This window comes from Centruroides vittatus, unplaced genomic scaffold (genome assembly GCF_030686945.1).
Source record: "Centruroides vittatus isolate TY-2023 unplaced genomic scaffold, ASM3068694v2 contig_905, whole genome shotgun sequence".
NCBI classification, from domain to species: domain Eukaryota; kingdom Metazoa; phylum Arthropoda; class Arachnida; order Scorpiones; family Buthidae; genus Centruroides; species Centruroides vittatus.
In genome coordinates, this window is record NW_027122595.1 from 992,347 (window position 1) to 1,017,841 (window position 25,495).

General features: G+C 26.8%; 1 protein-coding gene across 2 annotated transcripts in view; it reads right to left on the minus strand.

Moving 5' to 3' along the window:
- PAN2 (PAN2-PAN3 deadenylation complex catalytic subunit PAN2) overlaps positions 1 to 25,495 on the minus strand; it is a 49,470-nt gene that overhangs the window by 17,951 nt on the left and 6,024 nt on the right. Inside the window, exons 3-14 of one of the 2 annotated variants that reach the window (XM_067281094.1) lie at positions 23,327 to 23,525; positions 21,275 to 21,393; positions 20,845 to 20,989; positions 20,631 to 20,769; positions 20,467 to 20,543; positions 18,314 to 18,438; positions 14,700 to 14,869; positions 8,611 to 8,771; positions 8,406 to 8,534; positions 8,184 to 8,333; positions 5,744 to 5,796; positions 234 to 385 (exon numbers count right to left, since the gene is read on the minus strand). In XM_067281094.1, coding sequence (XP_067137195.1) covers positions 234 to 385; positions 5,744 to 5,796; positions 8,184 to 8,333; positions 8,406 to 8,534; positions 8,611 to 8,771; positions 14,700 to 14,869; positions 18,314 to 18,438; positions 20,467 to 20,543; positions 20,631 to 20,769; positions 20,845 to 20,989; positions 21,275 to 21,393; positions 23,327 to 23,525 — 1,619 coding nt within the window. The remainder of the gene's footprint in view (positions 1 to 233; positions 386 to 5,743; positions 5,797 to 8,183; positions 8,334 to 8,405; positions 8,535 to 8,610; positions 8,772 to 14,699; positions 14,870 to 18,313; positions 18,439 to 20,466; positions 20,544 to 20,630; positions 20,770 to 20,844; positions 20,990 to 21,274; positions 21,394 to 23,326; positions 23,526 to 25,495) is intronic. The other variant, XM_067281095.1, reaches the window with a different exon arrangement.

Consider the following 25,495-nt stretch of genomic DNA (forward strand, 5'->3'; position numbering starts at 1 on the left):
TAATTGGACATTTGGGTAATCAGTGTTCGGATAATCAGAGTTCTACAGATAATACTTAATAATTAATGAGAATTATCTATTTTACACAAATTTTTATTTACATGAAAGATCTTGGAATATATTTGTTGCATATTACAAGGCCCTACTATATATCAAAATTAAATTAAAGAAACTTATCAATTTCTTCTAATTACCATAGTATCATTTATTATTTTAAAATTTGTATACTTTACCTGCAGGCATACAATCGGGATACACCAAAGAACAAAGCAAAGTTGTGGATTCTTGCACTGTTTCTTCTCCACATCTACAATGATTATGACTTATCAGCTGAGCTCCAAATAACTGGCTTAGGAAAGATTGGACATTGCCATCCATTACAGTTCTGAAAAAATTTATAATAAAATTAAGCTTTTATCAATTGATTTTCATTTCAGTATATAATTTAGTGCCACCATTTGTTCACTTCTAAAACTGTCACTAAATTGAGTGTGATACTAAATCAAACAATACAAATTAAGTTATGTATAGTAATGGGAATTTAAGATTTTAAATTTCACATGAAGCAATGATAAGAATATCATGTGTAATGCAAAATCTTGCATTCAGTGATTCACACATACTGAAGGAATCTTTAATTTAACATTTATGGAAAAAGATCTATTCACAAGTATTTGGTGATAATTTAGGAATGATGCTATATATACAGGATTCAAAAGGAAATCTGTACACACCCTATAACTTCTAAATCACCTGTCATAAGACCACAGAAGTAATCAGCACCTATAGGAAAGTGACCATGCATAGTCCATTGAATGTAATTTTAACACCACTAATGGCAAAATATGGAACTAAGAAAACTAACAGAGACAGGTAAAAAAAGTCCCATTACAAAATGAAAGAGCATTGTTCAATTTAGTACAAAATGATATTTGGTTCAGCAGAAACACTTACAAGAAAATAATAAATATTTATGCAAAAAATGCACAAAGTTTGTGCAGTGCAGGTACAACTAACTTTCCAAATACTGTAGTCTACTGTACACAGTATTCAAAATGTGCACTATCAGAGACAATACACTTTTGGATTTGGGAGAGAGAGCTTCATTTTGAACAATATGCAAATTGAAATTTTTTATTTCAGATTTCAGATATCTGGCATTTAAAGTTGGCTAGAATTAAAAATTTCATTCAGCATTCTGGCATTTTTTGCATGCCAAAAAATTACATATCATTTCTTTAAAAAAAATATATTTTTCAGTTTGTTAGATTTGGTGAAATTTGTGGCACCAACAATCTGAGGAAGATAACTGTCACAAGAAAGTGCTCACTACCTGTGCCACAACAATGTGCTAACTGATAATGACAGGAAATCAACTGAGAAACAACTTCACTTTGTCTGTTTTTAAAAATCAATTATTATTCCTTAGTTGTTCTCAAAGAAATGAAAAGCCTTATGATAGCTATCATAAGTACCAAAGCAAATGGGAAGAAACATTTGCATGGATCCAAAAGGCTGCTATTGGATCTGATGCTGCTTACTATAAACTGTACTCCTGCAACATTGTATCAGAGGTTAATAGCTTCACAACTCAAAAAAATCAGAGAAACATAAGCAGAAAATTTCATCACAAGGTCAGAAGCAACTTAATGTAAGAATGACTAACAGGCAAGATAATAACAGAGTTAAGGAAGTAGAGCTACAAATTGCTATGAGTATGACCTATCATTATGCAATACATATAAATTGACCACTAAATGAAATCATAGTAGAACATGGAAGTACACTTAAATACATTAAGTTACATACAACTAATTGTGCATGCTTGATCAAAAATGTCATTTCACCTACTCTGAAAGCAGCTCTCATTAATAATTTCAAGAACCATAAATAAAGCATCATTGTAAATGAATATACTGCCATTTCAATGAAAAAATCTTATGTATGTTAGTTCGATTTTTAAGTCACAAAAGAAAGGAAACTGTAACTAGGTTTCTAGGTTTAATTCCACTGCAAGAGACTACAAGAAAAACATATTCAACTTGATTGAAAATGAAAAATGTGGTCAATTTCTAGCAAATTGCATTGGATGTAAAAACGTCATCTGGTCTAGACTAAAAGACCTATCGCCTTTCTGAGTGCAACTAAAATGTGTGCCATTCACTAGCATTGTGCATTCAACATGCAGTGTCCAAGTTGCCATCAAATGTTAGATTTTTTACTTTCAGAAATATGCACCTGGTTTGCAATAGTGAAATAAGACAAGAGGCATACAAAGAATTGTTCAAAGTAATGAACACACCTACAGAATATCAGCCAACCTGAAATGTCCCCTTCCTTTTGAAAAACTTTCATTTATTTCATTCATAAAGGAAGGTTTCATTTATGAAGTGGCTTGTACATGGAAAGGTTATCTTTATTATTTTGATGAACTGGGAAGAATTAAAGGCTTAATTTTCTTGTGTTGAACAATACCAACCATAGTTTGATTCAAAATACAAAGCAAAACTCCTAGATGAAATGTTATCTGACTACAAAAATTACTTACATTTTGATTTTGCAATGTCTGTTGTGCAACGATTTGAAAACCTGAACAGCCTTTTCCAGCAAACCAAACCTAACTCTCATGAACTATATCAACAATTATTCTTACATGAGAAAATTCTTCAGAACAGACTATATGATGCCAACAGACAGAAATAAAAAATATTCACTAGGTTGATTTCCATTTTAAATTCCTAACATCTTGTAATAAGTTCTTACAGCAGAACAACAGTCCTGAGTCTCATCTAGAACTAATGAATGTTAAAGAAAGGTGTATGTTTCTACTAGAAGAAGTTCTCAGTCAAATTACATGTAGACTTCCATCAACAAAAGATACATTTGCAAGTTTATCAAAACTGAGCTGTAATAATTTTAAATTAAATTGAAAGGCCTAGATTTTCTGAATTGTTTTTTATTCACCACACAGAAAAGAATGTCAACACAATTGAAGAACAATAAGAAACATGCTTTTTGTTAACTGGAATAATGAAGTTCCATTTAAAGAAGGTGGATTTCCTACAGTTTCCGACACTGAACAGTTTTAGATAACAACACCACAAAAAACCTTAAAATGCAGTGTTTTTTTTTAATCTTCTAACATTTTCGGTCATTTTTATCAATCTCCTTTAAGATAAAAATACCAATTAAATGATGGTTTTCATTCAAAACAAACAGAAAAATAGAATTTATTTCTGATGCATATATTTAAGTATTACTATTCTAGAACAAATACTCAAAATGAGAGAATGCTTTTAAATAATTTAAAGTCCAGCATTCTCTCATTTTGAGTTTTTGTTCTAGAATAGTAATATTTAAATATATGCAGAAGTTTTGTAATCAGGCCAGTCATCATGTTGAAACAATATGCATTCAAAAGAATGTTGCCCAACCAATCATTTATTGCACAACTGAAATTTTAACTGCTTTTCTGTTGCCATCACAGGCTAGGTGCTGGGAATCGGCTGGGCATTCTTATAGTGTTTTCTTCTCTTTCCTGTAAGTGTTTCTGCTAAACCAAGTATCATTTTGTACTAAATAAAACCATTCTTTCATTTCATAATTGGATTTTTTGCTTATCTCTGTTAGTTTCTCAGTTAGTTTTCTTTAGTTCCTTATTTTGCCACTAGGGTTGTTAAAATTGTGTTCAATGAACTGTGCATGATCACTTTCCTATAGATGCCAATTACTTCCATGGCACTACAATAGGTGATTTAAAAGTTATAGGAATGTATGAACATTCCTCTGAACCCTGTATAGAAGTATGATATATTAAGGTTTGACTGTACTATTACTTTATGAAACCTCAAAAATTTTGAAAAATAAAATAATTAAATATTAGTCTACTCTATTCTGGTTTACATTCTATGTAATATTTTAATATAAAAAATATTAATTTTACAGTTAAAACAATATGAAAACTTTCAATAATATAGTAGTTTAGAAAATTCAAAAAATAAAGAAAATTCTATTTTTCTATTGTTTATATTTGTTTTTCTGCAAAAGAAAAAAGTAAAATAAAAATTACAGATAATTACAAATTTTAATATTATATGAAAAAATCTACCAGTTTATAAATTATCTAACAAATTTTCTTTAATTTTGTTGTTATAATGAAGTTAAAAATTTTTAAAAATTACATTATAATCTGTAATAATATCTTTAAAAAATACGAATATAAATACAATTAAATTACAAGATTAAATTGTGATAAAAATATGAAATACTCTCATTTATATATAAGAAATAAAATTAAATCATTACACAAATCATAACAAAATGTTCAGAATGGTTTTCAACATACCAGTAATTTTAAATTTTCAAAAAAAAAAAAAAAAAAAAAAAAAGAGAGAAAATGTAGTACAGTAGAGCATCAATTATTCAGAACAATTCGGGACCGAGTTGTTTGGATAACTGATTTTTCGGATAACTGATCATGTACGAAAAATATATTAACCTATCCCATATTGAAATTTTTCTCTGTTGCATGTCGCTTTGTGTTGAATTTTCGTCAATGTTAAGCATAATGAAAATTTTTTTAAAATAATAATCGTGGCTATTGTATCGTTAAAAATTATTTATTTTGCACAAACAAAATAAATATAAATTGGAAAATATAAAAACAAAAAAATTATATTTTGGAAGTTAATTAATCTAGAATCAAAAACACTCCAATCAACGAGATAGGGTACGTTTGTAAAGTTGAATGAGTTAAACAAGAATGACGCCATTGTTATTCTTATTTCGTTAGACTTTTCAACTGATTCGTTTGTAACTAAATGACTGTTTCTAAAATCGAAAATATGAATGTTGCTAGTGCAGCCTTATTCAAAATATTTTTCTTAGATTGCTTCGGATGGACAGTTATTTCTATCAATTCACCTTTTAATTCACAATTTAAACACTCGAGTAGATTTAGAAACGTCGATATCATTGGGTTCAATTTTTTTAATGAAGTAAACTAACTCTTTCCTTCATGAACTTTGTTAGAGTTTCATTCGAAATGTCACCACTGCAGAGCATGCGCACTGAGCGAGACTTTTTGACCGATTCATTCCTAACATGCTTAACTTGTTTAACTTTATGAATGTATCCATAGAACAACAAGTTATTTTATCTCATTGCCCTCTCGTGGTCACACCAGTGCCGCCAGCTAAAATACGCACATCAACAAAAATAATATTGGAGTAACCCAAGACTAGCCCATAGCCAAATATTTCAGTGCTACAGCACCATCGGAAATTTGAATTTGCTGACTGGAACACTTTCAGTTAACCGATGTTTCAGTTGATCAGTATTTGGATAACCAATGCTCTACTGTATAACTTAACATTTGGAACATTTAATAAAACACCACTGTTATTATTATATTATTATTTTTCTAAAATGGTAAATTATATTGTATTTTGAAAGCATCAAACAATTCTGAAAATTATTGTTTAATTTTCAAAATTGTTTGATGTTGTACAACTGTTGTCAATTTTATTTCATAATAAGTAAAACAGGTAGATTAATTAAAAACTAAACAAATACTACTATAACAAATGTTAAAGAATAAAGTTACAAACATAATTATAAATAAAATCAAATCAGATATGTAAGATTTAATATATTTCTAATTACAGATACAAATTAAACTTTTTAAACAGAATTAAATGTAAAAGATAGAGATTAATATATTTTAGACATAATCAAATCTTACTCTGATTTTTCTTCATTTTGATTATTTTCATTTCCAACCATTTCCAGTGTCTCCTTAAACGATCAAAATTAAATCATTACTTCATCATTATTATGAATTAAAATTAAACTTTTTAATTATTAATTCCTGACAGAAAACAAATTCTTATTTAGAAATATGTTTTTAAAAATTACTTCTGAAAATCATTCTATAAAAATGGAATCAAAGTTCATAAAATAACTTACTTTCATTTACAAATACTGTATAAATGAATCTGAATATATCATATCAAAATATGTCAAATAATAGAATATATATAAAATATCTTAAAATAAAATTTAACAGACTACATAATGAAATGCAATATAATATAAATAAATAAATGAGTGATTTTAAAGAGCATATATAATGAAAATACAATATACTGTACATGAAATCAATAAATTCCCAGATTAATGGGATAAGAACACAAGAAATTAACTAAACATTAATATTGTTATCTTCCAACTATTTTCTTCTGAAATTATATATCATACAACCTCCTTTTTCAGCTAATGAAATAAGTTTTAAGTTTTTTTATATTGCTGTTTTTGTATTTTGTTATTCTTGTATTCAAAACCTTTAATGAAATTTATTCTCTGGGAAGAAATTTCATTAAAAGCTTTGAATATCTTCAACTGAAAGAAATTAAGAGCCTTTTAAGTATTCTTCAATGCGAAAATCAGGAAAAATATCTGCTGGAGGCAAATGTGACATATGGGTGGTTGTCAAACCATCGTTAAAACATTTTTTGTTTACCATTATTGAATAGTAGGTACAATATGGAAAGTGTTGTCATGTGACAACAATTAGATTTGATCACAATTCAATATATTTTCATTTTACTTTTTACATAAATATTTCTAACATTATCTGACTTTTGTTTGTTAGTTTTGTTTTGGTTATATCAACTGCAATCATGATTAATTCAGGCATAACTGCAATTGAAAGATAATCTAAACAATTGATCATCATCAATAAACATATGGCCTTTTTAAATTGCTTGTTTTATTTGAACACAGTTGGTTTACTTTGAGCTTCATTCCCAAAAATGTTTTTCATTATCTCAAATATTTCTATTAGAGCTTTTTAGTGTTTCATATAAAACTTTATGTGCATGCATGCACATATGCACACACACTGCTTGTTTAAATCTATATTAACAAAGACCATTGAACAACTTTAACATATTCAAGATGACCATTTTTCTTGAAAGGAAAAAAAAAAACCAAACTACAGCAATGCAATTGTGTGTATATGACATAAAGAAGTCAAAAATAATTCAGATTTGTCCTGAGAGCATAGTTTCAAATTAATTAATTGAACTAGTCTGGAAACTTTTTGATCATATTTACAGAAAATTTATTAAGTTTGTTCATCTAGAAGAAATTTTATTAAAAGATTATTTTCAATATCTTATTTTTTTTTACTATGGTATCACCATCTTACATAACCTTCACTTATCTTACATAACTGAAATAAATATGCACATAACTCAATATATATCATAATAGCATGATGTTATTATGTATATCACAAGTTATTGAAAGTGTTTCATATAAATTTAATTAAAAAATTTAATGTAAACTGTAATATTTTATTTTAAAATGAAATACATATTCTATAATGAAGAGCCAAGATAGAGAGAAAGCAGAAATAATTTAATTTTTAGTAGAATAATGGTTTTAAATTTGTTACTGACATATTAAAACAATTAGCAAATTTTTAAACGAAAAATCAAATCAAATGAAAATACAAAAAAAATCCTGTTCCTGACAACCTATGATATTTAAATCCTGCTGTTTTGTGTCATTTTATGATGTTCAAATCTTTGTCATAATTTATAATTCTTTATAAACAATATAAATTTTATATTGTATTGGTTAAATTGTAAATAATACTTTAAAAATTTAATGATCATCAATGATAACACAAAATAAAATGTTATAATTGAAAATAATGCAGAACAAATTAATAATAACAAACATCTCTAAAAACATATAGATGGTACTTAAAATCAAGTGCTCAGTAGTATGAGATGTTGAGGATTAACTTTGACACTATAGTACACAAAATATTTTATTTTACTCTTTTTTTTTGAGATTTTAGATTTCTATGGTAACACATTGTTATCCCTTCTGCATTTTTTCTTTTTGTTTTTTTTGAAGAAGCTTTGCTTTTACTCAAATATTTGATGATAGCAAGCCAGTGAATGGTGAATTAGTGACTAATAGTAGACTAATGTAAGACTAATGTAGTTTATTTACATAAGATAATTTTGTAATTACAATAATAAACTTTTATATTTTATTAAAAAAATAGCCAATAAATCTTGAAATAAATAACTAACTTTTAAACTATGATGATCTTACTTTTATTACTATAAACTATACATTGTTAACCAATTTCATTATAAATATACCGTATGGATTTGTTGCAATAAAAATCTTGTCCAACTTTGAACTAGTTGAGGAATGTTTGTTTTTCTTCGTGCTTCTGATAAATCTGTCAAAATAAGTCCAAGTGCAGAAGCTTCAGGAATTGTACGAAATGCTCTCAAAAAGTTGCTAGCCTATTTTATGTAAAAGGTAAATAAGTCAATCTAGAAACAAAGAAATAAAATGAAATACAGAAACATTTTTACCTGACATGGTGATCCTTGAGCAGTATCAAGCATATGAAATAAAAATCCTAATTCACAAGATAAGCAAAATTCTCTTTGACATATATGAGATAAGAGAGCACATTTTAAGGGTTGTATAAAATATAATACCTGAAATTATACAAATATAAATATTATTTTTATTCATAATTATTCATTTATTAAATTTTAAGATATATTAATATACTTGTATCATGTTATTGCAATAAGCATTAGGAGGATAAGGCTCCAGTCCTGAAAATCCTGTTCTATTATATCGACTATAATCCATGTCTTCAGTACCTGTTCTTGAATATTTTACTTCTAACTTAAGATAACGTTGGGGCACAATCTCATTTGTGTCATCTCCTGAACAACAATATAAAATATGTTAATATAATTGATATGAGTGTAAAATAAAATTAAATCAGTACTAAAATTCTCATTTCATTTAGAAACTTAAGAAGTGAATTAATCAATTTATAGTTCTCAGACTACTTAAATTTAAACTTAATTTTAACAGTTTCTACTTAAAATATACAGGGTGATAAGTTAACTGACTCAGTTTATTTATATTTTTATTTTGTACAATAGTCTATGGCGAATTTCTTTGATCTGCTTAATATGATCTGCATTTCTCTTACTAACAGCTATGCATCTCTTTTTCTAAGAATTGAACACTTTTGTATGCATTTCTGAAGTGATTTTTGACAACTTCTCCCATAAAACTTTCTAAAGACCATGCAATATCGATGCTTTATGAAGAAATAAGAAGTCAATGCCAAAAGAAGAAAAAAGCTTGAAACTTATATTAGGAGATTTACTACAATGTCATTTTCAGAAACTATACCCTCCCTCTGTTTTTAAACTCCTGGAGATAGACAATTGTAAATTTTGCAACATGACTTTTTGACTTAGTATGTCAACCACTTTTTTGCCACCTCTCTAGGATAAAGGTGTGGAATTTCCTTGTGCAAATATAGCTTCATCTTTACATTTTTTTTGCTATCCTGACTATAATCGAGGTCCTATTTCATCATTCCCCATACAACCATAAATCCAATAGACTAGCTTTCAGGCCATTTTGCAAGCCACTCTTCCAGGGTTTGCTAGCATTGCTGAATATACAATATTTTTCAAACTCTATTGTAGTTGTGCAGATAGATGTTTCTTCATCAAGGGTGGCCATAAATTTGTACCTATTCATACAATGGCATCCATACAATTTTTTGGTGTTTATCTTCATGTTTTTCTTGTGAACTGGGGTAAGTTTATATATGTTGGTATTTTTGACAAGCATTGCTTACAAATCCTTATGAATTACTGTATGGACTATAGATTGACAGGTTCCTAGTTGCTTTGCAATGGATCAGTTGCAGTTGGAGCTTGGAGGATTTGCTTTCTCTATCAACCTCTTAACTTTCTAGATTATGTCTCTGGTGTGCACCTTGCAGATTTGTAGAAAAATGGGCTTTGAAACATCTTCTGCTACAGCTTGTCACTTGTTTGTCTTATTCCCAATTACTCTGATAATTGTACTGTGAGAACATATAATGTTTTCATTTTTTAGTTTTCTCTCAATAATCCAAGATGATATTTCTTGCCTGGAAATTAATTTTACCAGCATTTCCATTACAAACCTTGTCATCACTGTCATTTTCAAACAATAAACATAATAATGAATTACATGAAATTGTGCATGCTCGACCATCATCTGCTAAAAACTGCATTATCATATCTCTAACACTTTTAAAGGAAAGTTACAGAGCTTTTTATATCTGAGTCAGAATTAACTTATCACCCTCAGTATTTTTACAAATTATAATTTTGTCAATACTAAGTAAGTTGTTATATATTCCTCATTTTATTTTGTATCTGACTTTTCAAATATATCTCTAACCAGAAGAAAAAAACATTCATAAAAACTAACATTAAACTATTATTTCAATATTTGTTGAAATTTTTCAAATTCTGATTTCTTTCTTCATTATCTCAAATTGATAACAAAAATTAAATTATTGTTTATCAATATAAAAATTTTTTGCAAAGGTATAAATATTACTGTATTTCAAGATAGTATTTGAAATCATTGTAGTAATTTTATTTAAATTGCTATACTCATTTCTATGAAAATAATTTGTTAATTATAATTTATTTTTGTCATTGGCTAATATTTATGAAATTAGTAACATATATATTTGTGAGAGGTTGATACTGAGTTAATTAAATGATTTTATTAAGTAAAGTAATATTCCAATCCAATACCCTCGGGAAAAAGGGCAAACAAAAGGTCACCGAGAAAGAGAAGACCAACCCAAACAAAACCCACACATATTCTATTTCTCGAGATTTCTAGACAGATAAAACAGTTTGAATATCAACAATTATTAGTAAGGTCGCAAGACAAATCCTGACCTTAGTCACCTCCAGCTATTAACTCAGTTTGTTTGATAGCTGTTATCAATTTTATGAGGTAGAATGAGTAACAATACTGGATAGAAAGAGGTAAAAAATTTGACGAAACATTTGATTGCTGACAATTAGCATAAACAAACTCTAGACCCAGATTAAACTTAGAACAGGTTACATCATCTGATGCATTAGTCAGCTCCATCAAAATGGATATAAAAAAGGGTTGGACACAGTCCTCCAGGCACGAACATCAACAGTAGACAGGACCCATTCCACCATAATCCACAATGGTCACCTCCAGCCCGAAGACAGAGCTCTACGTGCCACCCCCTACTGACTGCCAATTCTGGAGCATTTCGCCAAAATTCTATACAATGAGAACCATCAGTCTAAGAGATATATTATATGTAGGTTATGTAACTCTCTCTCTCTTGGTTAAATAGTTCTTTAGTTCTATATGTCAGACTAATATTAACTCCCAACATGGAAATCTAATCTGGTCAAACCGCGGAAGCCGCAAAGAAGTATCAGCGCAACCATATTAATCAATGACACGCCAAATAGAATTGTTGTGCCAATACCAGAATTTACTGCTTTCCTTGTATCTTTATTTGTTCTGTACTCTAGAACTGTAATAATCTAGGTGTTTATTAAATATGTTGTTTTATGTTCAATGCATGTCATCCTCAAGTATGGCTGACACCTTATCCTGACCTCACCGACCCTCCCCACTACACTAATTACCCTGCTATGGTCATCCTCTGACAGTGAAGCCGATAAGCAAGGTCAAGCTCACCTCTTAACCCCTCAGTACTCACATATTGATAATATATGTTAGTTTATTATTATTTTCATAATAATTACTTATATGATAGTTCATATTTTTAAAAGAATTTTTACCATTAAATACAGTCATATCTATTCATTTTTATTATAGATATTTTCATTTAGTGTATCTCCTTTATTACTAATTTATAACTAAGTTACAAAAATAAGTCAAACCTCAAATTATAATCAAAATTTGTATAAATGATTCTTTTCAATTAGCATTAATGTTATCAATAATTCATTTCTGAATTTTAATTTAAGTTAGAAGAAATTAAACTTTTAATGATAAACTCCTAAATTACCTAGTTAATTAATAGTGTAAATTTGCAAGCTCATATTTTTAACACGTTGACTGCCACGTGACTTTTTAGGATTCTGTTGTAAAACGCCAACTTAATTTAATTATATTATATTATTAAAAACTCTAATCAGAGTATATAGTAATAATCAAATAGCATATAGAATGTGTTTTTCTTAAAATAAAGGTATTACGAATTATCTCGTAGTTGGCTTATGTAACAGAAAGCTCTTCGCTAAAGCCAAACTACGAGTTAATTCGTGCACAGACACGATTCGTCCTGTCACTTCGCTACAGCCAATCGGAGATGTGCGTCTAAATTCATTAGTAATAAATCGGATATAGAGGCGAGCACATCACATTTACGTCTTTTTTGAGAGTGTTATTTTTTATTTATTTTTATAATCAAATTATAAATATCCCAAAATGGATAAGAAAAGACCACTGACTAAAAAACAACTTGATTACTACACTAATCTAAGTGATTCAGAATCTGACAAAATTTTTGGTGAGGATGGGGGAGTTTATTTGGCAGCGAAATGGTCCTGTTACTGTATGTAAATGGAAAGACAAACGAGAAGTCCTTACCATTTCAAACATGCACGTTGTTGAAATGGTAGAGGTGTTCAATCGCAATGGAAAATGTTCGATGAAACCGAATATAATTCGAGATTATAATCATGGAATGTCTGGCATTGACAATCAGATCAAATGCTATCGTACTACACAGCTCTAAGAAAGACTATTAGATGGCCCAAAAAGGTTGCATTACATATTATAGAAATATATATACATAATGCGCACAAACTCTTTCAAAAAGTAACTTCTTCTAAAATAAAACTTATAAAGTTTAGAGAAGCATTCGTCAAAGCGTTGATTGGAGAAGAGATTCAACCAGTTTCAAAAAAAATTAAATTGCAGAAGCTCCACTATTTACAGAGTATCCCATCTACTCAGAAAAAACAACATCTGACAAAGCAATGTTGAATTTGTACCAAAGCTAAAAAACGCCGAGAAACGCGTTATTTCTGTCCAATCTGTCTTGAGAAGCCTGCCCTTTGCGTAGAAGATTGTTTTAAAAATTATCACAAACAATAAAAATATCGTTTTGCTTTTGATTTTGAATAAACATTTTATAATATTTTCTGTTCGTTTAAATTTATATTTCTGTTTTATAAATTATCACAAACAATAAAAATATTGTTTTGCTTTCAATTTTGAATAAACTTTTTATGATTATATTTTCTGTTCATTTATTAATAAATGTTCTGTTCATGTAAGCCAAACTTGATTTTTTGTTCTTGCCCCTGAAGCTATCTATTCATATTTACACTGATATACTACGAATTACATCGTAGCTGCACAAATATGGCAAGGAAACAAACTACGATATAACTCGTAGGTGGCGTCCTAGGCAGAAACGGTAACTACGAGTCATCTCGTAGATGGCAGTCAACGTGTTAAATTATATTTTATTTTAAGTTAGTGAATTTTTAAGAAAATTTCTACTTAAAAATATGGAAAATAATACACATATAATGTAGGCTTTCAAAACAAATCATATGTTTAAGTTTTACAATTTTTATTACTTTTACAGTTGACTTTTACAGTTAAATGTATGCCTAATTTATTACATTTACACCTATGTTTTATTTTAAATACAATCAGAACCTTCTTTTAAATGTTTTCTATTATTATTTTAGTATTTCACTTATAAAATTATTTATGATATAATTTAGAATCAGTAATATTTATTTAAAATTATAAAAATATATTATTTTTTAATTCAACTTACTGTTTTTATTTTGCATTGTATATGTATGTATGTATATATATATATGGTCATAGCTGTATACATATAGCATATTTTCACACACATACACTTACTTACCTATTCAGTTTCTTGTGAATAATAATTATTAACTTTGAAAACTTTTATATAAACTATTGTGACTGTAATCAAAATCATACTGAATTAAAATTAATAAAAATTAAAATACTTTTTAGACTCAGAATATAAATGAGTATTCGTTACGAATTTACTTAAAAGATAAATTTTTTCTTCAATATTTTGAATATTATTATTATATTTTGATGTGTATTAAAATCACCTTACTTATTTTACAGTGTAATGTATTTCATAATATTCACAATATTGAACATAAAATTTAAGAAATGATGTCTTTATGATTTATTACTTATAAATATATGAAAACGTAAAGATTAAAATCATAAATAAAAATCTGTTTTAATTAAGTATATTAATTTAATTATATTTTCTCAGAATTATGCTGTATTAATTACAAACATACAATAATATAAACAAAAATTTTTATAAATTATCAAATCAAACTTTTTAATAAAATTAACTAAGTTAATAATATATTAACTTTATGAAGATTACAAAAAATAAACAAATTTTTTTTAAATATATATAAAAGAAACTAAATAAAAGTACTTCAAAAATTAAAATTTTTACATTTTTTTTAATCAATTTGATAAAATTTAAATGATACTTATAAAATAGGAAAAAAAATAAAATAATAAAAAACCCACTGAATCAAAACAAGTTGTAACAAAACTGAAAATCATACAGAAATATCTTCTATAATTCTTATGATCTTGTTTCTTTCTCTTTTTCTTGAATGACTGAAAGCTAGCATGCATTATCTATCATACACATATTTTACATCACAATAACTCATGCACCATGAAATGCTAAAATGCATGCAGCTGAAGTTTTGTCATAACTTACTGACCAGTGGTTCTGGGGGACTCACGTGCTATGTCACGATGAGCACCTGGCCCCCTATTGTCCAATGGATAAGGCACTTGATTGCGAAGAAAAATACCAGGATTTGGAGCATAACCTATTGGTCCTACCATTCTTACAGTACCAAGAATTTGGGGATCAATAGCAGGAGTACATCTGAAAATAGTATTTGATTAAAAAATTAATGAATATCAACCAATCAATTTCATTACTTTTTAAAAGTTGAAATGATATTAATATAAAAATTAACATCACAGTAAGTTAAATATGTAGCTTTTATTAAATCAAATATAAATATTGCATAATTTTTGATGAGTTTCAATGCTAAGTTAAATTAACTTAAATAATACAGTATAAAGAATAAAAACAATTAGTTTTTAAGTAACAGTATAAATTTATCATTAAAATTCAATAAAGCTGAGCAATATTTTATAGACTTGATATAATTTAAAATTACTTATTTAATCAGAAATTATATCAAATCTAACAAAATATTTAACAATTTAACTATAAAAAAATTAATATTTCATAACATTAAGCAATATTAAAATGTATTAAGTTTGGAGTTACAAAATATAACCAAATTAATATAGTAATCAAGAAATTATAAAGAAAAAAATATTCATTAAGATATGTTTATATGTTGTGAAAAAACTTGTGATTTATTTTCATTTGTTTAGAAATATAAAGATTTAGTTCATACAAGAGATGTAATTAGTTAAATAAATAAGTAAAATAAATTTAGAAAGATAGTAGTAATTAGAAAAAAAATGTTTTTACTAATTACTGTACTTATTCCAGTTATCGTCAGGACAAAAACATAATGTTAAATATATTACAGAAGTTAAAAATGAACTGAAATTAAATATTTTTCAAAACCTAATGTCTCATCATTAGATAAAATATACTTTAAAACATTTTAAAGTAACAAACATACTGATTTAAATTAAGAATACTTTTAACATTTTAAATCAGATTTTTCAATACATTTTTTTAAGAATTTAAAACAGAATATAATAAATGAAGTTAAAAAGCTAAAAACAAACGTAAAAAATTAAGTATAACAAAAGTTTATCATTACATGAAACCTCTAAGAACAAAGAACGTTATATGAATAAAAAATTTAACATAATTGCTTTTATTTTGAAAATATTTTGAGATCTCAGTACTATAAGCATATAATTGTATAATCCACACCCATGCATCAAGTTCTATACTTTAACATGTCTTATTTAACAGCACATAAAAACAAATGGTTACAATAAAAGTTCTTTTATGATCCTCAAAGATGTTATATGTATCTTGTATCATAGTTTCTGCCTGTTCTCACTTAAGTTTGGCTTTCTCATTTGTAAGCAAGTTTTCTTTTATTGCTGTATCAATCTGCTCTGTTTTGGTCACATCCCTATATTCCTTTATTCTGCTGCTAAAGATACAGACCATATTTCCAATATATTGCATGTGTTATTCATTCTGTAATGTCAACAGAAATTTTATAAATTTCACTTCTCTGTTTTTTTATTTAGATTGTTTCTATTTTTGAATAAGTCATATATAGCCAGAACTCTAAATAACAGGTTTAATCTTACCATTAATGTAATACTGTCTGCTTTAGTTCTTTTAACATATTGATTAAGTTTGCTCCATCAATTCTTGTTACTTGATAATTTGATATATATATACATTTTTTTAATCATCAGTATATATATCATGGCTTATATCTTTCACAAAATGTTCTAAACTAAATTAAATGGATATCTAAACGAGCTGACTACATTCATGATAACTTTAATCACTTTACGCCAAACTGAAATCTTTTATTATGGATACTTTAACAAAGTTCAGGCGGGGTTCAGTATTCCTCTGCTATTGAGAACCAATTGAAGTCTTGACTTTTTATATATGCAGCCTGAAATATGAATAATAAAATTTGTATGTTGAAATCCTTTCTTTGCTGTATTTTTTGTTCTAAATTCTTAAAAATTGTATTTGAAATCTAACACAAAATACAGCAAAATGTTAAAAAGTATTCTTTCTTCAAATTAGTTTAAGTTTGTTACTTTTTAAAAAGTATATTTGATCTGACAAGATATTCGGTCTCAAAAAAGCATTTAATCTCAGTTGATTTTGGACTTCTTTAACTTATTTAACATTATGTTTTTTCCTAAAAACTAAAAAAGAAAAAAATCATAAATTTCTTAAAATCCAAACATGATATAAGTAAATACAAAATAATAATTCTTAATATTAATACATTTTGCTTTTAATAAAAAAATAAATTAGACGTAAACTGAAATAATTATCAGATTTCCAAATGTTGCCAGTAATGCATTGTTAAATTATACAACAATTTAAGTAAACTGTTTGAAATGCAATGTAATAAATAAAATTTATATATATACATACATATATTATAATAACAAAATAATGAATTTTAAGATAAATAATTATAGCTCTCTCTCTCTATCTCTCTCTCTATATATATATTATATGTGTGTAGAGAGCTATAATTATTTATCTTAAAATCCATTATTTTGTTATAGTTAATTATTAATGTCTGATCAACTGAAAATGGTGAAAGAGTGTGACAAATTCTGTTCAAAACTGTCTCAAGATCAACTTAATTTTTAACATGAAAATCCAATCTAAACTTGTAAAGAATCAATTATAAAAGTAGAAATATAAACAATTTTAGATTAAAACAAAAAAACAAATTTTAAACAAGAATTTTTATATATAATATGTTCCTTATTATTAATAAACATTTTAAATTATCATATGAAATCTTCATAGAAAAATTCATAACATATATAAATATATATACAAGTTCTAAAAACATGTCATAAAATCTATTAAAAAAAGCAATGTTATACATTATCTGATATAATAAAAATAAAATATTTGAGAAACAAAGATTTTTTATTTATTCTTTTCATACTTAGGATTAAAATATATAATTTAATCACTAAATATGTTGATTTTTAATCAAAATTAATATATTCATATCTTCAACATAGGATGTAGATCTTCTATATTTTCTATATTTTAAATTATTGAAGTCTAATAAGATCAATCTACATTTTATAAGTAAGTTTTATTTCTAACGATAAATTAACTCATTCTAATGAATAATAAATGTTGTTAAAAAGTTAAATAAATAATACATTATACAAAGTGTAACATACAAAAATAGCATTTAAAAAAATAACATACAAAGCATAAATCTTAATCAAAACCAGAGCCATTCAAGCAAAAGAAACTAAACTATGGTGATTTATGCACTACAGTTTATAGTCAGAATGCAACTCATTTATTAATACAGTCTTTCGTTTACAAAAATGTATATTTGAATACAGTTAATTGGTTCTAGGATAAACTTAAGAATCCCATCAGAAGAAAGGATAATTGTTGTTATGGTTCTCTAATTTATAAAATATTTACAGAAAAGGTTCTATAACTAACAACTTTAATATCAAATATTCCTTACAAATTTCTTAAAGTATATCTGCTATAATAAAATAATTTCTAATAATTTATATCAGTTGTTATCCTAAATACAAAATTTACATTTTATAATAAAGAAAATAATTTAAAACAAACCTGTAATGAACTTTCATAAATTCTTCTGGCCAATCTGAGAGCAATTTTCCTGTACAATGAGGCATTGGAATGGTAGACAATGGAGTCACTTCATCATTTATATCAATGGGTGGATGTGGTTCAACCTAAACATTTTTTAAATATTTATTGTTTATAAATCTATTATTATTAATTTAATATTCATGAGTATCTTTGATGTCAATTTTTAAAGTAAATTTTAGCATATTATCTTGGTTTCTCTTTTGTCTCACATTCTAATCAAATTTCATGAAATCATATTTTTAATATTTAATCATTACAAATCACTTCACAAGATTTGCAAACATGACTAATCTTTGATAAATGTTATTTAATTCACTAATAAATTTAAAATGCATAATTGAAAATTATATATTTCCTAGTATAAATTTTTGTTTGTAAATTCATGAAATTGTAGATTTTTGAATTAAAATCATTTATAAATTTATACAAAATGTATTAGTGACAGTCATAAAACAATAAAATTTTTCTTATTTAAAAAAAATATCTAAATTACAATAAATACATATACTGTATATATACAGTACTAAAATTATTTAAATTTAAATATTTAAGAATAAGTAACAATATCATACTAATCAATTTTATTTTAAATTAATAGTATAAAGATTAATGTAATAATTATAAACATTTTAAAACAGTCAATACGAATCACTTCTGTAGTATTTGTATATAGTATTAACTATATGCTGAGAATTCTTTCTCTTCAAATCTGAACCAAACTAATATAATGCCTAATATACTAATTCTTTATAAATTAAAAAGTAATATTATGTTATAAATATAAAATTTATCAAACTAATATTACAATGACAATGATATAAAATAATTTCTTAAAGAATAAATGAAAAATTTACATTTAATTTTTGAAGATGATTACTCAATTTTATTTTTGAAAAAATGTATTTCATAACTTCTAAATTTTAATTTAATGACCAAAAGATTTACCAAAAATATTTATATACACATAGATAAAAACTACAGGAGTTAGTTATAATTTGTACTCTAAAATGTATAAATCAATAAATTTTTTGAATGCAATATACATAAATAGAGATAATTTTATATTAAATAGATATTTCTAAACATATTTTATGCATTTATTTTCAGTTTAAAAGTCATATGAATAAAAAATGTAGTTATTTTTTAATTAATGACAAGATAAAGTAATTTCATTGAGTAAAAAGGAAAAAACTGTTTAAAACGTTCAAATTTACAATAATACAATGTACATTTAATTAATTTTAATATTGATTAAATAATCTAATTTTTCAACCAGCATAATATTCAAAAAAATTTAATCATTCCAGAAAACTTAATAAAAAAATCCGAGTTGCTTAACTTTTCTGAAAACATTTAAAACTGTGTATGTGGTATTATCTGTTATATTTCATTATTATAAAATTTTTATATTTTTAATTATTATAAAACGGCAAAAATTTAATTTTGAGAGTAGAGATGTTCTATAAAAAAATTGTAAATGCTAATAATGAGTAAAATCTTTATTAAGTCTGACCCTGTTGGAGATACACATGATCCCCATTATCTTCCCACCTCTCAATCTTTAACCACCAAAATTTAACAGCATCAATCCCCCCTAATAAACAAACCTGCCTGCAAAATTTCAGAAATTTTTGTCAAAAAAGCACAGGAGTTATTAAGCTTCAAACATTGTGAACAAAATCATGTCCACCCAGACACACACACACACACACACACAGAAATTACCCCTGAATTTTTTTTTTTTTTTTTTTGCATTTCTCGACATTTCAAGGTGTCCTGAGTCCAAAAATGTAAAAATCTTGGGAGGTCATTTTTTGACCAATTGCCATACTTTCCTTCTGTAATATATAACATCCAGGAAAGTAAACATAAGAAATCTGTGAAATATTTCAAGTAATAATTCAGATGGTTCTTATATAATCAAATCACTAAAAACAAAGAAACTAATTTTTGCTTGGTTTTTTATTAAAACTAATATCTTAAATTTAAACAAATCAAATGAAATAAATTTGAATTTATTAAAAAGAAATCAAAGCTAATAGAAAACCATATATTTTACAATTACAAACAATTAATTAACATGAAGAAAGAACTTGAATATTTATTCTTACCGAATCAGGAAATTCAGTGGGTCGACTATAAGCATTGAAGTTCACTTCATTACTAGCTCCATAAAAATGGATATAGCCTAATTAATTAATTAATTAATATAATTAAAATAAATAAGTATTTAACACAGATTTTGTTTTTATATAAAAGTGAAATGAATAAATACCAGCAGCATCACCAAGGGCAAGAGCTTGACCAGATGATGAAGTATCAAATGTGAGGATGGCTTCACATCCATTTTCTACATGATGTATGTAAGGAGACTGATTATTATTACCTGTGTCCAATAATTGAAACTGTCCACTCTACATGAAATAAATTTTTAATGTAAACATTCATCTTTATCGAGAGAAACTCTTTGCTAAATAGTTCTTAATTACCTGAGAAACAACACAAATACGAGACGTAAAAGCAGGAACAAATCGTAAAAGTAATGGAGGAAACATAAGTTGAATAGGTGTCATACTACGCATAACTCTTAAATCATAAACCATTAAAAATCGATCAACAGTCAAATTACCATGTCTATAATAAAAATGTAAATTTATAAATTACTAAAATGTAGAATTATTTAAGATAAAAACAGTAAGTCATATTAATGAAAATATAAAGAAGTACTTTTATTACAAAATAAATAATAACTGTTTTTTATATAAAAATAAATTTTTCATGTAGTATATAGTGTCAAATTATAAAAAATATTTGGATAATTACAAATGGCCATAAATAAAGAATTTTTTTAATGTTTTTTTTAAAAATTAATTTCATATAAACAAACTAAACATTGAATATAATTTAAAACAAAATTACCTGCTAGAAAAACCACATGTTACAAGAAGATTACCATGTACATCAAAATCAGATAGCATCCCAGAATGTGCATCTAGTGTATGTTCTACAGACAAAGAATTTGGATCACGTAATGTAATCTGAAAATAATGGTTTTTAAAAAAATCATATTAATATAGGAAAGAAATAATATATCAGTCATACATGTATTTATGTAAGTATGTATGTACTTTACACACTGTATATAGTAGTATAACAAAGATGTCATTTCATAAAATAAGAGCAATCCCTTTGTTTAAAAATGTACTTAACTTTAAAATATTCAAACTAAATAGAATGAATTAAAAACAACAACAAAATATTGTATTCAAATAAGAAAATAAAAAGTAGAGTATTAAATTAAGGTAAATTAGATTGATTATTTTTATATAATAAAGAGGTTAATGTAATTAAGATGACAGATCATTAATCAAGAAAAAATTTTAACATAAACGAACGTGCAAAATTTTAGTTATGTGAATAAATAAAAATATGTTCTGAATAAAAATTTCATCTTTAAACTTATTCGTATTTTCCCTCTTTTCTCATTAAGAATAAATTTATACATTTATTAATATTTTTCTTAATATTTGTTTTTAATAATATAACTTGTTAATCATAAATTAATAATTGAAGACATGAGTGGATGATGGTGGTGTTACAAAATCAAAATTTTAAAAAAATTGATGTTCAAGTTTTTATTACATAATTTTTTGACATAACTATATCCAAAAAATAGTGTGTCACAGTACAGGTCATTTATTTTCTCCTTGATAGTGACATGTGAGAGATGATTACATTATAACTTTAATTTATGCAGGATAACTGAATTTTTGGTATAACATCATCCACTTATGTCTTCAATTATCAAATTAATAATAATTCATTTAAAACTACAATTTTTTCCCTTTTAATTTTCATAATAAATGTTTAGATATGTATCCTATCCTCATCATGCATCTCTAAATGTTTATTAACAAATAATTTTTGTAACAACTTCATTTTAACATTTCAGACTTCAATGCAAAATACCAATTATATTTGCCTAGTAAGAAATATTCCTCAAAAATAAACTCAAATAAATATTCACTCAAAATAAATATTGTAATTATATTATTAACATTTCCAATTACCTAAATTTCAGCCACAGTTTTCATATTGCATTTCTTTGTAACCTGTTAATGATCTATATTTTTAAAAATTACTGCTTATTTAAGAAAGCCAAAAATTTATCATTATTAATACAATATATTAGTATAATATTTTAAATTATTCACTATAATGCAGAATAAAAAAACTTTGTATATGCTTCAATTATTATATTCTATCCCTAGCAAAATTAATTTCTTAAAAAATACAAATTTAAATCTAGATATCCTGCAGCAACAGGCTACCCTTACCATGAAGTGCTCTTCAAGCTATTCATTTCAAAATTTTATGTATTGTCTGCAGACTATACAGTGAGGCCAGTTACAGGTGATGACATAACTCAATTTCACTGCTCCAGCAACAAGAAATCCTTAGGGACCTGTTCTCATTAGCATGTGACCAGTTACTAGAATCAGTGTTGTCATCTTGTGGAATTTTTGATATAGTAGTTAGGAGGAATCTTGAAAAATGTAGGATTTTTGTATTTTTCAACCAATTGGAGTTTATTTTCAAGGAAATATTTCTTACTAAGTAAAATTGCTATTTTGTGATGAGGTCTGAAATGCTAAAATGAATTTGTTACTAAAGTTCTTTCTTAGTAAAAATGAAGAGAAGCATGATGAAGATAAGTTGCTAATGAAGGAAATGCATTATCAATCAAGACTCATAGACTCATCACTGAGACATTATTCTCTCATTGTGATGAGTCTATATACCATGAAAAAGCATGACTTTTTAACAAGATAGTCCGAAACTATTGTCACAGGAATAGTGCGTGTAATAACATATACATATATGGTCTACAAAATAAAATTTTAAAACAATTTTTATATTTTAAAATATTCTTTAACTTAAACAATAAATTAATGCATAAATTATAGTTACCTTTCCACTTGTATCACCACAACATAAAAAGCGTGGATGACGTCGCATAATAACACAACCATTATTTCCTACTTCAATTGTTCCAGTTTCTTCCATTAGATTTAGATCAAATTCTACCATAAATGGCTGATGCCCTCCAACCAAAAGATTTCCAGATGGCATCAAGACCATACACTGCATATCTTGCATATGTTCAGAACTAAAAATAATTTTTATCACATTTAACTAATAGCTTAATATCAATAAAATCACATTCATATATTAATTTTCAATTATTAAATATTTTAGAAGAAATGTATCAAACTATACTATAGTATATACATCTATTTGTTTAGTGCCCATGACTGCTTAATGGTGTCTATGTTATTCATGTGTTAAACTATGTCCAGGTGATCAGTGTGTAAGTTTAATTGTGTTGTTACTGAGCATATTGTGTCAGCCTGCCTAGTTGCTGTCTAATATTGTTTATTTGTGTTTCTATTCTTTTTTGCTAGGCAGGCTTCTGAAGTGTTTTTGATTTGTGTGTTTGTCTGTAGATGCAGTTTTAGTCCATGGTAGGTCACTACTGTGATTGCACCTGCATAGAATAATGTATAAATGTCTGAGAGTCTAGAAATAGAAAGAGTGCAATCTAGTAATATGTAAGTGTCCACATAGTGTAATGTTTTCCCTACTAGTTTAAAAGTGTTGATTTTGGGAATGCATGGCTGTTGTATAGAGTCAGTGCCTGCATATTTAACGAGTGCTTTCTGTAAAAGAAGAGAGAAAGAGAGAGTATAAATTAAACCTGAATCTATTTCTGGAAATGAAGAAATGTTGCTATTGTCAGAATCAGAGATAATAGTGGTGGTAAGAACAGTATTGTCAGTGCATACATCTTGATGATCTTAAAGGATTATGTGATGGTTGTTGATATTGGAAGTATTTGTATGTTTTGCGATTTGGTGTTTGATATGTTCTAGTGCTGCTTCTGATATAAGGTTCTTATGTATAATTGTTCTTTTTTGATCAACAACCCTTTGTACAGTGACTGTGAGATGAGGATATTGTTATGAAAACATGTGATGTAACTGTTGTCTGTACAGAGGGTGATTTGCTAATTATGACTCAAAATTCACGATCAGATATCTTTTGTTCTACTTGTTGAATATAAATTTTGAAAACTGGTAGATGTCACTTTTCTTTACATTCTAAGAATGTTTGAGTTTGATTGTTCTAAAAATAGAGGCAGCAGTTGCTAGCAAAGTTGAAGTGCACATCAAGCTTCTTTCTGAAGAAGATCTTTCAACCCTCACTGTCATAAAAGCCCTCAAGAAGAATGAAATTGAAATTTTCCAGTCTACAGTTATCAGAGTTCTTGGTAACAAAATGAGAAAGCAATAAGCAAGTGCTTCTGGTGAGTTTCACCCAATATTTCCAAGGGCTCGCAAATCTCAGAGTAAAGATAAGATAACAAAAGTTAAGGAAATGATTAAAAAAGAAAATCCATCTAGCCAGAGGACCAAAGCAAAATGTCTGGATATATCTCAGTTCATGGTTAACACCATTATACATGAAGATCTGCAAGCAGCTACCAAGAAAAAAGCATCTGGACATAGCCTCACATCTGTGCACAAATTGAACCAAAAGACTAATGCAAGAAGTTCTATGAGAGGCATCTGGCTGGAAGAAAAAGTGAGTACATGGTCACCCTAGATGAAGTGTATATGTACCTTGATTATTGCAATGGAACTCGAAAAATTCTGTACATGCAGACAGGAAGTGCCAGAAGAATGGCTTGTCAAATGTCATAAAAGATGGCCTGAAGCATTTATGATTGTTGGAGGAATGATGGGCAAAGGAACACTTTCTCTTATCAGAGTGCTAATAACTGGAAAAGTTAACACTAATTACTATGTGGAAAACATTTTTAAACCATATTCAGAATGTGAGATTCCAAAGCTATATCCTGGAGAAGCCAAAGTTACTCTTCACCATGATAAAGCATTGTATATCTAGTCACAGATAGATATACAACTGCTTATCTCCAGAAGTTGAAGGCTGACAGTGGACTGAACCACATTCCTGCAGAGGACATACCCACCAAAGCACCTGACATCAGTCCGATCGATTTGGCTTCCTGAAGCAATGTCTCTTTCTTTGTAAATGCTACATTAGATAGAGTTTGGA